Below are 13,703 nucleotides of genomic sequence, written 5' to 3'. Positions count from 1 at the left end.
TAGTAAAGGGAAATTATTTCTCACCGATCTCTTAAAATTCTCTGAGTGGTGTCAGCAAACGTTGGACAAGGGTGATCCAGTGGCTATAGAATACTTGGACTTTCAGAAAGCCTTTGACAAGATTCCTCACCAAATGCTCTTAAGCAAAGTCATGGGATAAGGCGGAAGGTCCTCTAATGGATTAGTAACTGATTAAAAGATAGGAAACAAAGGGTAGGAACAAATGGCCAGTTTTCACATTGGGGACAGGTAAATAATGGAGGTCCCCCAATGATCTGTACTGGGACCAGTGCAGTTCAACATATTCATAAATGATCGGGCAAAGGGGGTGAATAGTGAAGTGGAAAAGTTTGCATTTGATACTGAATTACTCAAGATAGTTAAGTCCAAAGCTGACTGCAGAGAGCTACAAGGGAATCTCATTAAACTGAGTGGGCAACAAAATGGCAGATGAAATTCAATGCTGATAAATGCATAGTAATGCACATTGGAAAACATAATCCCGGCTATGCATACAAAACTATGGGGTCTAGATTAGTTATCACTGAAGAAAGATCTTGGAGTCATTGTGAATAGTTGTCTGAAAACATTTGCTCAATGTGCAGCAGCAGTCAAAAAAGCTACCAAAATGTTAGGAACCATTGAGAAAGGGATAGATAAGATATTTTCTATCTTAATGCCACTATATAAATCTATGGTACTCCTATATCTTCAATATTGTGTACAGTTCTGGTCACCCCACCTCAAAAAAGATGTATTAGAATTGGAAAAAGTAAGAGAAGGGCAACAAAAATTATTAGGGATATGGAACAGCTTCCATATGAGGAAAGATTAAAAAGATTGGGACTGTTCAGTTTAGAAAAGAGAGGATGTGGCATATTTGATTGAGGTCTATAAAATCATCAGTGGTATGAAGAGAGTGTATAAAGAAGTGTTTACCCTTTCTCATAACAGAAGAACCAGGGGTCACCCAATTAAATTAACAGGCTGCAGGTTTAAAGCAAACATAAGGAAGTACTTCTTCACCCAACGCACAGTCAACCTGTGGAACTCATTGCCAGGGGATGTTGTGAAGTCCAAAACTATAATGGTTCAAAAAAGCTACTAGATAACTTCATGGAGGATAGGTCCATCAATGGCTATTAGCCAGGATGGGCAGGGATGTAGCCCCATGCTCTGGGTGTCCCTAAGCCTCTGACTGCCAGAAACTGGGAGTGGACGACAGGGGATGGATCACTTGATAATTGCCCTGTTCTGTTCATTCCCTCTGAAGCATCTGGCAGCAGCCACTGTCAGAAGACAGGATACTTGGCCTGATGGACCATTGGCCTAGTATTGCCCATATGGTCATTCTTACATTCTTGTGAGGTCTTAAAGCCTTTGGTCCTACTGAGTGTTATCTCCAAAGGGAGGAGAGATCCCTTGTAAGAGTCTCCATTCCCTTAACCTGATCTGCAAGCTGCACCTGTGATATGTATCAAAAATTATTCCACAGCTCCATCTTAGTTTTGATTAAATTAAGAAATGACTTTCTGCACTATTGAAACCTTGGCATCATTTCAGATTGAGCTGATGGATTGAAGCTGTGTTGCTAGGGTTTGTGTAAAATGCACTTGGAAGGGATTTGAGATGTTCAGATTATTTTAGCTGGTTTAAACTAAACTGTATTGGATCCAGCTTGTTTGTCTGTAAAAATGATGTGTTTTTTCTGGTGGAAATTATGGAATAATGCCATTTCTTTAATAGGCAAGTGTGTTTATTCCTAAAACGAGGAGCAAATCAGCATGCCACTGATGAAGAAGGGAAAGACCCTTTGAGTATAGCTGTAGAAGCTGCAAATGCGGATATCGTAACTCTGTAAGTGTGTTTGATTAGGTTGAATTTCAGATTTTTTCCTGTACTGCTATACTCTGAGTCCTGTAAGCATATACGAAATACGTGGATGGATTTATACCAGAATGGACAAACTCAAGGCAATCCAGAGAGAGAGGGCATAGTGTTCACTGGATGAACTGAAATAAGCCCTGTGTATCTTTCACTGATGAAACTCAGAAACGCATTATAGTTTGTACTATGTTATTTTCAATCTAGTCAAAATGGTATTTTTGTCTTTATAGGTTACGTTTGGCAAGAATGAATGAAGAAATGCGGGAATCAGAAGGACTTTATGGACAGCCAGGTCAATACTCTACTAATAACCATACTGAGATGCAGTATAAGAAATGCATTCAGGAATTTATTAGTTTACAGCTAGATGATTCATAGTTTTTGAGCAAAAGAAAATTTAAGTAGCTTCATATCAGTGTTTTCATAAGCAACATATACATGTATGACATTTGATTGAAGTGGACAGTTGTATACTCTAAACAGTCAAGTGTTAACAGGTTGAGGAGGGAGGGTGTTTGAAATTCATAGTTGTAGTGGTACATGTTAGCCCCGCTGTATGCAACTCTTTTTGCTGGTGGACCTCCACACCATCTGCTGTGCAGCTTTTTAGTAACGTTCTGCTGAAACCCAGGCAGTGTTCAGCTGCTGCCTTCTATCGGGATGATTCAACAGCAGTCAAGAGTTAATCTTATTACGGGATGTCTATCTTCTCCATTAGAACCCCATTTCCTGAAGCCTACACAAAACATTCATACAAAATCACTATGGGCAGAAACATAAAAAGAAGGGCTTCTTTTGCACTAATAATTTTTTAAAATGTTTTTTAAGTTGTACAGACATTAGACCAAACATTCATTTTTAAAGACACATTTTTGTACTATACAACTAAACCAGTACATTACAAAAAATTGGCAGGCATTTGGTCCAATTGGTATTAAAAAGCAAAAAATCCCACTTGGCATATATGTACAAATAGCTCACGGGCAAACAATGCCATTTACACCAAAATGTCTAAACTTGTATTTATACAAACCACTTTTATTACCAGGGACTTGTTTAAACTAATGCTAAAGGAAAGCAGTAATAGAAATGAAGTTGGCTGACAAGTTATGGTACTAGTTATTGTTAAATCTGATTTAAACGGACACCAGCCAGGGAATTTAGTTAAAGCAAAACCGTCCTGCTTCAGGGGCTCATTCCTGCAAAGTTCTAATCACTGTGGTGTTGATCCAACAAAGCACTTAAGTTTGTGCCATTCACTTCAAAGTGACTGCTTGTGCATAAGTGCTTTGCCAGCAGATCAAACCATATACCAATATCCCATAAATATGCACATAAATCCTGCAAGATAATCCAGTATTCAGAAACCAAGGATTATGTACCAGTATTTCCTAACAGACCTCCTAAGGATGGATTTTCAACCATAACTCTGAATTTTCTTGGAGTTGTGGTTTAAGTTAATATTAAAGGTTTTTGACATTAAACTTGGAAGAAACCACCAGTCAAAAATGATGCAGGCTCTTCTGCTGAGTAAAGGAAAGTCCATCCCTTTTTTGACTGTCCAACATTCAGCCAATGACATTAACAGCTAACAAATTGTGTGCTGTTTGATTGACAGGTAACAGGGAACCTCCTAACTATTTAAAATGAAAATGAAATTGAGAAATAAAGTTAAAGAAAAAAGAAATTACCATCTAATTTCAAAAGTGGAATGCATTTGCTTTGAGGCAAAATGCTTGAATTTGGTAGCTCCAAAGTAAAAACTTTTTTCTATAAATTTTGGGTAAATTAACTGGCGTACCACAGGTGCAGAAGTGTTATAAATCAAAATTTGTATTTGTATAGTATGTAGAAAAAAGTGTTGCTACTAAAGGTTCCGGGACTTGCACTGGCTTTCGTTCATAACAAATACAGGCAAATTTTATTTACATAAAATGCACTGAATGTGTCTAACCTTTAACTTGAGGTGACTGAAAATGGGAAATGCCTTCCCCAGCTTTGTGTTCAAAGGATTTTTAGACAAAAATTTTTCAACCTGCTGGAAAACTCAGAAAACATAGAGATTTTTTTATCAAAGACAATTTGAGGATTATCTCTTATTTGTGTTATGGCAGCATCTCCAAGCCCCAGCTGAGATTGGAGACCCCATTGTGCTGGGCATGGTACCTACAGTGAGACTCAGTTCCTGCTCAATCTAGATCAGCAAGACTGATAAAGGGAAAATAGAAGTGCAGAGAGGGGAAGTGACTTGTCTCAAATTATGCAGGAGGCCATTGACAGGTAGAACTTGGGTCTCCTGACTTGTGGTCCAGCAGCTCAGTCACCGGATCATGCTGCCTCCTTGGGAACTTTGTGACCAGCAGTATTTGATTAACTCAGAATATTTACAAATTATAACTAATTATTTGAATGTTTTCAATGTTAATACATGTTAAGCCTGGCAAATTGTCATGTGAATTTACCAGCCCGAGCACAAAATATATTCACCTGGCCTTTACTATGATGATGAAGGCAACAACTTTGCAAGAGAGATGTATTTTAAAATGTCCTTGCCACCCTTACTCTAATAGTACTCTACAGAGATGGTTCTGAAAAAGGTGATGGTATAATACTAGATTCTTTGATGATTTTCCTGGGATTGGGAGTTAGATGAGGGTAAGTGTGGTGTAAGAGTGTCCTGATGTAAGCATGGAGCGATGTGAAGTGGGTACTTTAAGGTATGTCTACACTGCAGTCAGAGGTGTGATTACAGCTCAGGTAGGCATACCTGCGCAAGCATTAACGAGACTGTGTGGCTAAAAATAATGAGTGGGTGGTGGCACTGGCGTTAGCCCAGACTATACAAACCCACCTGGAACCTAGGGTACATATTTGTGTTGCTGGACTGCAGCAAAGATCTGTGTTGACAAGTTTTCACTGCTATTTCAAGCTGCATTAGCTAGATTAAAGTTACTGCAGGTATGCCTACCTGAGCTGCAGTCACACCTCCGACTGCAGTATGCACTTACCCATGCTATGAAGTAAGTGAAACCAGTGATTAGTTTAGCGAAGTAGCATCAACATTTCTGGTGTAAAAACATGATTGGTTTGAACTGTTGGATGGAACATACACATGACTTTGCATGGTACAATGGGTCTTCCACAATGTACTTTATGTAATGGGTATTAGCTGATTTAAACAGCTCATTCTACAAAATATGCATTGCTGGTGGTAGCAAAATATCCATATGCTCCATGGGTACTGTTCCTTGTATAATGCTTACCTCTTGGTGCTACAGAAAGCCTGTTACTAGATGTCTGCTACCCTTTTTCCTGTCTTTTCTTAAATGTTCAATGTGTGCCTTGGAAGTTATTTTGCTGTTGAATGGTTAAGCAGTGATATAGTATTTTTGTACTAAAAATCTGCACTTTAGCTACATTTTGCTTAGAAAGGGACTTCCCAGAATTCAGTTTTTAACACTTTACAATAATATTTACAAGGTTTACAGTATTAAGTATTTTCATGCAGTGTACAAACTTAAGGGACTCGTCTATTTTTGTATGTGATACTTTTTTGTTATCATCCAAAATAGCCAAAAATAGAGCCAAAAATGTATCTTGCACAAACAGTTTTTCTTGAGGCAACATCAAAGAATCAAATGTGTTAATTGAACTGCAACACTAGTTCATCCATGGAATCAATTTCTACTGTGGTGTTGTTTTAATAACATGCATTAGACATGGTCAGCTCTGACTTGTGTTCTTTAGGGTATGTCTACACTACGGGATTATTCCAATTTTACAGAAACCGGTTTTTGGAAACAGATTGTTTAAAGTCGAGGGCACGTGGCCAAACTAAGCACATTAATTCGGCGGTGTGCGTCCATGTACCGAGGCTAGCGTCGATTTCCGGAGCGTTGCACTGTGGGTAGCTATCCCATAGTTCCCGCAGTTTCCCACGCCCATTGGAATTCTGGGTTGAGATACCAATGCATGATGGGGCAAAAACAGTGTCGCGGGTGATTCTGGGTTAATGTCATCAGACAATTCTCCCTCCGTGAAAGCAGCGGCAGACAATCGTTTCACGCCATTTTCCCTGGATTGCCCGGGCAGACACAATAACATGGCAACCATGGAGCCCGTTCAGCCTTTTTTCACTGTCACCGTATGTCTACTGGATGTTGCTAACAGACGCGGTACTGCAGCGCTACACAGCAGCATCCCCTTGTCTTTTGCAAGTTAGCAAAGACGGTTACCAGCTCTACTGTACTGTGTGCTGCTTTGCAAGTTGACAGTGATGGCAACCAGTCACACTGTTCCATCTGCCGCTGTCATGGGTGCTCCTGGCCGGCCTCGGTGAGGTTGGCTGGGGGCGCATGGACAAAAATGGGAATGACTCCCCAGGTCATTCTCTTCTTTAAGTTTTGTCTAAAGGGAGAGTAAGTCCTGCCTAGAATATCAGGCAAGCCTATTAAAGAACCAGAGAGGCAAACGGCCGCTCCGGGTCAGAGCCTCAGACATCCCGCAGAAATGATGAGCTGCATGCCATTCTAGGGGGTGCCCCTGCAACAACCCCACCCCTTGCTTCCCTCCTCCGCCAACCCTCCTGGGCTACCGTGGCAATTATCCCCCATTTGTGTGATGAAGTAATAAAGAATGCAGGAATAAGAAACAACACTGACTTTATTGCCTCTGCAAGCTGAGATTAAAAGGGGGAGGGGAGGGCAGCCTCCAGCTGCTATGATATTCCAGGCAGGAGTGAATCTCCAGGAGACAAAACTTAAAGAAGAGAGTGACTGGGAGTCATTCTCATTTTTGCCCAGGCACCGCCAGCCGACCTCACGGAGGCCAGCCAGGAGCACTCACGGGACGACGATGACAGCTTTCAGTTCTACTGTACCGTCTGCCGTCCGCAAGGGAAGGGAAGGGGATGCTGCTGTGTAGCGCTGCAGCACCGTGTCTGCCAGCAGCATCCAGTAGACATATGGTGACATTGAAAAAAGGCGAGAAACTATATTTTTTTCTTCCCTTTGGTTTCATGGGGGGGCTGATGACATATACCCTGAACCACCTGCGACAATGTTTTTGACCCTTCAGGCTTTGGGAGCTCAGCCAGGAATTCAAATGGTTTTCAGAGAGTGCGGGAACTGTGGGATAGTTAGTCGTCCCTCCCTCCGTGAGCGTCCATTTCAGTCTTTGGCTTTCTGGTACACTTGTCTCAGCTCCTTAAGTTTCACGCAGCACTGTGTCGAGTCCCTGTTGTGGCCTCTGTCCCTCATAGCCTTGGAGATTTTTTTCAAATGTTTTGGCATTTCATCTATTGGAACGGAGTTCTGATAGAACAGATTCATCTCCCCATACAGAGATCAGATTCAGTATCTCCTGTACACAATGGAGCTCTTTTTTGATTCTGGGACTGCATGGTCACCTCTGCTGATCAGTGCTCCATGCTTGGGCAAACAGGAAATGAAATTCAAAAGTTCGTGGGGCTTTTACTGTCTATCTGTCCAGTGCATCCAAGTTCAGATTGCTGTCCAGAGCAATCACAATGGAGCACTGTGGGATAGCTCCTGGAGGCCAATACCATTGAATTGCGGCCACACTAACCCTAATCCGAAATGGCAATACCGATTTCAGCACTACTCCTCTCGTTGGGGAGGAGTACAGATATCGATATTAAGAGCCCTTTATATCGAAATAAAGGGCTTCGTTGTGTGGACGGGTGCAGCGTTAATTTGGTTTAACGCTGCTAAATTTGAAATAAACTTGTAGTGTAGACCAGGCCTTAGTGTATATTCTCTAGATGAATGATCACGACTCCAGTTTTGTTGTATGCTTGCCTCTCAGTAGAAGTAATTAGCAGTAGCTGTTACAAGCAAACACATGCTGTGTGCCTGTTCAGGTCTCAAAAAGTGCTTGGAGCTAAACCTGAAAACGGAAAGGAATTTCAATAGAAAGGAAGTTCCTTTTTAAAATGTGCTAGTGACAGTTCTTACTTGTTTAGAGTTGGGGAAGATTTCTATATGGTTACATTTTTATGTAAACCCTGCCACTATTCTAATTTTGTTCTGGCCATCTGTCATGGAATCATAGAATATCAAGGTTGGACGGGACCTCAGGAGGTCATCTAGTCCAACCTCCTGCTCAAAGCAGGTCCAACACCAACTAAATCATCCCAGCCAGGGCTTTGTCAAGCCAGGCCTTAAAAACCTCTAAGGATGGAGATTCCACCACCTCCCTAGGTAACCCATTCCAGTGCTTCACCACCCTCCTAGTGAAATAGTGTTTCCTAATATCCAACCTAAACCTCCCCCACTGCAACTTGAGACCATTGCTCCTTGTTCTGTCATCTGCCACCACTGAGCCGAGCTCCATCCTCTTTGGAACCCCCCTTCAGGTAGTTGAAAGCAGCTATCAAATCCCCCCTCACTCTTCTCTTCTGCAGACTAAACAAGCCCAGTTCCCTCAGCCTCTCCTCACAAGTCATGTGCCCAGCCCCCTGATTATTTTCGTTGTCCTCTGTTGGACTCTCTCCAATGTATCCACATCCCTTCTGTAGTGGGGATCTCAATACTCCAGATATGGCTTCACCAGTGCCAAATAGAGGGGAATGATCACGTCCCTCGACCTGCTGGCAATGTCATTTCTGAGAATCTCTGTTTTCAAATGAACACAATGCTAACCACAAATACACAGGAATGACAGTTTTGGCACTGGAAATGCACATATAAAATGGCGGAAAGACATAATGACAATGTAACCTTCTATTCCCTGTCCCTTAAAGGTAGGGCTGGCTCCAGGCACCAGTGCAGCAAGCAGGTGCTTGGGGCAGCCAAGGGGAAGGGGCAGCACGTCCGGCTCTTCAGCGGCAGGTCCCTCAGTCCCTCTCAGAGGGAAGGACCTGCCGCCAAATTGCCCCCAAAGAATGAAGTGGTGGCGGTAGAGCTGCCGCCGATCGCAGCTTTTTTTTTTTTTTTGCTGCTTAGGGCGGCAAAAATGCTAGAGCCGGCCCTGCTTAAAGGCTCTGTAAAGTCATTTAAAACCACGCCATATGGAAATGGATGAAGGGAGGGAATATCTGCTTCCCTTCGCCAGCTAGCCAGAGGGACGGGAGGTGTCTGTTGCACACCACTGTAGTCGGTGAGAGAGGTAAATTTTTGATTCCCCTCTTCTCTTACGTTGTGCAGCATATAATGGAGTTGTCAGACAGGGAACAGCAGCGTTTAGGCCTTGCATGCTCCTTTCCTGACTGGGAAGGGGCAGGTTTTGGATGGCAGCATATTCCCTGCTTCTGCAAAGCGTTCCAGCACATGAATAAATTCAGTGGAAGACAATTGCTTAGCTGCTAGTGTAGACAGGACAGGAAGAGAGACTTGGAACAAAACTCCTTTCCATGCTCCACTGTCTATCAGTGAAATCATTTTCAGTACCCATTGAAGGGGGCTGGGTGATACTGCTGAAAGAAACATGGTCAGCAATGGGTCATTGTCTTAGTGTAAAGAGACTCCCAAGTATAAGACAAAAACATGTTAAATATTGCATTTAAAAAAAACAAAATGCCATTTTACCTATTAATACTAAAGCACCAGCACTTGCAAACTTTAATTTCCTCAGTAATGTAGGAATGTGCTCTGCTCTTACACTGTTGCTTGCTAATAATTTGTTATATTATGTACTAGCTGGTTATGACATTTTTTCTTCATCCCTTATTTCTGCCATAGATCTACTTTCAAGAGAGCCTATTTTGACTATTTTGTTTTTAAAATAATGATTTTATTGTGTATATGTTAAACATGTTTTTTACATTGTTTTAAAATGCTTGCATCTCTCCTTTCTAACTCTGAACTTTCCTCTGTGTGGCTGCCTTTGAGGCGCTATTTTCAGGTATAATTTGGCTTTGTTTAATTTGCTTTTATAGAATATGCATGTAGTTAACCAGTCTCTGTCACCTTTCATGTCACCAATCAATTTTATACCATGTATGAACAATCTGTTATATAAATGTTATGCAGTAATGACTAGGACATTTGTGAGATGATGCATGGTGTTAGCCATCATGATAAATATTTTAGAAATATTTTCCTAATTTATTTTTTTTCTTCTACCCAGGAGATGAAACTTACCAGGACATTTTTCGTGATTTTTCACAAATGGCATCCAATAATCCAGAGAAGCTAAACCGTTTTCAGCAATCAGATTCACAGAAGTCATGAATGTCTAAGAAGGAAAAGAACTAAACCTGGTTCTTTTCTAATGCTTATAGAGCAGCGGTCTTTATTTTTTTGAACTGCTTTCATTATATGCTTTTTCTTAGCTATTTGGTAGTCTGGATTGAGTGAGCACTCTAGTGTAGCCTTAGGCTGGGTGGGAGGTGTAATTTGCCGCATGTGATTCAGGGTGAATACTGCAGCAGCTGGAGATGGAGCTGTTGTAGCAAGGGATGCTGCCTCTGGTTGGAGAGTGTTCTATTCTGCCATGTGGAAGCAGGATTAGGTTGAGTCACACTCAAGGCTGGCGGAGGCTGGGACCGTTGCAGAACTCATAACCTGTAAGTGTTGTGGGATGAGCAGATCATCATTGCTTATGAGCAGTCCCTAGCAGCACAATTTCCCCGTCTCCCCCATTCTGCCTGACTAGAACCCTACAGCTCCCATCTCTTAAGGCAAGAACCAGCTTCCCCTTTCCCTCTCCAGTCTGTCTGAATGGGAAAGGTGGTGATCACCTGCCTGAACTTCCCTTCTGTACATCGGCCCATGACACACACGATCCTCCCTCCCCTCTGCCCTGGTGTGCTACCAACACAGGAAATGATCTTGTTGTTGCAGACTCTCACAGCTGACTCCTTCCAACAGTGCAGGCCATTAGGCCAGTGACGCTGTCCTGTCACTGTGTGTGCATATTCTGGAGGACCAAATGTTAGAAAAGCAGCTAATTTCCTTTTTTACATTAAGACTTGCTGTGAATAAAGTTGCTTATTTGATTGATTCTCTGTGGAACTTTCCCTTAGGAGTAAATTTGATCCTCTAATGCCATCAAGTTTGGTTTTTAATACGTTCAACTGACTGACATCAAAATGCATCTCAAAAACTGGAATTAGGGAGTAGAAACTAAATAGTGAGCCAAGCAAAGCATTAACACAGGACAGTCATACTAATGAAGGTTGCCTCTCCCGCTAAGCTGTTGTCAGGATTGTTCCCAATAAAGAAATATTAAAACACTCACAAGGGATGTAGTCATCCTGCACTCGGGGCAATCAATGCTTTTTGCCAAAGCCTGCCCTAATATAGTCTGTGCACTTACTTTCTAAAATAGGGCCTGTAATAGAAAACCTGGAAGTCTTACTGTACCGCTGCTCTAAAAAAATGAATATCATCCGAAGTGGTATTCTACTGGCAGCAACAAGACCTTTTCAGTGAGCTCCATCCTGCATGCTGTCAATGTGCACATGTACGTGATGTATAGAAGTACAGATTTATCTATGTATTTACAGTATATAGCATATAGCTAGATAATACCCACCTGAGCCCCAAAAGCATCTCAGACTTTTAGTTATTGGTCCTTCATTTGCTGGCACTTTGAACAGTGTAAGAAGGATTTCTAGGTAGGTCTTCCAAATTACTGCAGATTTTCTGTAATCTGCCTCAACTATTAGAACAATGTGCTATGCTGCTGCTAAAATTTACTTTGGAAATAAGTGAGATTTAAAACCATTAGCTTGTTATAATGCAAATAGAGAAGGGGCTTTCTAAATGTATGTAAATGTGTGATAAAATTAAGCTTTCCAGGCATGTTACATTTCAGACAGCTATTTTAAATATTTATCCTTGTGCATTAAATATCTAATCAAAAATAAAATATGTGAAAGATCTTTGATGCCAGAATAAGATCTTCATGCTACAGACAGTGTCCAGTAGATTATTGTGGTAAATGGGTGAATTTTACAGTCTCATTATTGCTTTATTTGTAGCCTAATTACTTTAAGCAAAGTAAATTGTGCCCATTTTAACTGCATTTATTTTGAACAGTAATACATTTGAGGTTATTGCTTACAAATGAGTTTCATGAGCTTTTTTTAAACAGGAGTGGCTTCCTGTAGAATGATTGCATGCTCTCTGATGTGTCATATTAACTAGCATTCTATCTTGAGGAAGTTAGTAGAGCTTAGAGTGGAAGCTTCACACGTACCGTTGAGATGCTGTGTAAGATATGCCCAGGATAGAGTACGCATTTTAGATATAGTTTTGTCTAGCTGCCTTGTCTTGCATTACAAGTAATGCTTGGTGTACAATGAGAGCGACTGTATAGAAAAGCTGCCCGAAGCTTCAGGGCACGATCACTGTCTTTATTCCATAGAACTGAAGGATATTGGAAGTCTCTCCTCTGAGATGCCCCATGCCACATCTCCATCTTTGTGACCGCTGACAGCATTTCCTTCCTAGTCACTCAGGGCTGCTGCTTAAGCTTGCAAAAGGATTCCCTAAAGCACAGTTCTCTTCCTCTGTAGCTGTGTGGAGCCCCTGCTGCGTTCCCAGCTCTCGTCAGTCAGGGAGTGAGTGACCTAGCTTTTGATACTGCGTTTATGCTAAATTGTAGAATCTGCTTGGATTGTTCGTTGATGTGTATGATCTGTAGATCGTATCAGAGTGCTCTGACGGAAGCCCTACAGTTTGTAAAAACTTGGGAAGTGGTTTTGGCAGCCCAGGCTATGCAGTGTAGTTCCTTGGCCAGGTATGTATGCTGAGATGTGCAGCGTAATGTGCATTCACCAGAAGAGCATTTTTGTGATCAGTGACACTGACAAAAATAGACATGCTGTGAAGCTATCTGGTGTATACCAAGATCAAGTCTTCAGTTAGCTGGACGAAGTACAATTGACCCTCTGGCTTTAGAGATGGTCCTTGATGGCCAAATCTATAACTCCTGTGCTGCTGTTTTGCTTAGTAGGATTAGGAAATTCCCACTCATGCTACGAGGTGAATCTGAATATAACTTGAATAGTGTGCATGCAGTAAGACTCCATCATGCTTTAGTATCTGCTGAACCATGTGCCAAGTAATGTGGAGTTGAGTTTCAGTTCATACTCTCATATATGTGTAGAATACAACTGGTCTTAATTTGTGGCGAAGGCAGCAGTATTTTCTTAACACAGTTTAAAATAAATTTATTATAAAATGATGTGAATTCCTAGTATTGGCTACCCCCCACTGAAGGCTTTTATTATCATTATCCTAGCCAGGGCCAGATGTGCAGAAAGACACTTGGAATGAGTAAATATGGAAAAGCACATAGTACATTTTAGCACACTTTGTTTTGACATGACTTACGTAGGTTACCTGCTGATTAAAATTGTGGCTGTAATGTTTCATTACAATCTATACTTGTTTTTAAGGCTTCCTATTTTCTGTTACTGTCGGTACAATGATTATATATTCAGGTATTTCTGTACTCTGCTGGATTTTATGCTATTTGACATATTGAAATGATTATCCTTTTCCTTAAGTTTGAGTGGATCCAGTGGGTGGTAGAAGTCTTGCTTTGCTTTCACTCGTGTAGCAGTTGGAACATGCACCTGAGTTCATTAATACATGGTAGAATTGAGTTTCCTCGCCTGTACAACTGGGACCTAATCTCAACCTCATTGAAATCAGTGGGAGCCTTCCCATTGACTTCACTGGACTCAGATATGCTCTTAATGATTTATAATGTTCATGGTATGTTGGAAGATACTGTCTGTATCTTTCACTTGTAGGGATTCATTTTCACTTGCTTTACATGTAGCCAGGGTGACATGTAAACAAACCCCCTCCATGTGCTGTTGGTTTATCAGTAAATTCTCC

The 13,703-nt window shown here is 41.4% G+C and overlaps 1 protein-coding gene across 1 annotated transcript in view; it reads left to right on the top strand.

Moving 5' to 3' along the window:
- ACAP2 (ArfGAP with coiled-coil, ankyrin repeat and PH domains 2) overlaps positions 1-13,576 on the top strand; it is a 122,189-nt gene extending 108,613 nt beyond the window's left edge. Inside the window, exons 21-23 of the mRNA XM_045030060.1 lie at positions 1,747-1,857; positions 2,118-2,179; positions 9,976-13,576. Of these exons, the coding sequence (XP_044885995.1) occupies positions 1,747-1,857; positions 2,118-2,179; positions 9,976-10,079 (277 nt within the window). The 3' untranslated portion in view covers positions 10,080-13,576. The remainder of the gene's footprint in view (positions 1-1,746; positions 1,858-2,117; positions 2,180-9,975) is intronic.
- The last annotated feature ends 127 nt before the right edge of the window (positions 13,577-13,703 follow it).

The sequence above is a fragment of the Mauremys mutica genome, chromosome 9, assembly GCF_020497125.1.
Source record: "Mauremys mutica isolate MM-2020 ecotype Southern chromosome 9, ASM2049712v1, whole genome shotgun sequence".
NCBI classification, from domain to species: domain Eukaryota; kingdom Metazoa; phylum Chordata; order Testudines; family Geoemydidae; genus Mauremys; species Mauremys mutica.
Note: the sequence above shows the minus strand (reverse complement) of the source record. Positions and strands in the feature narration are given on the sequence as shown.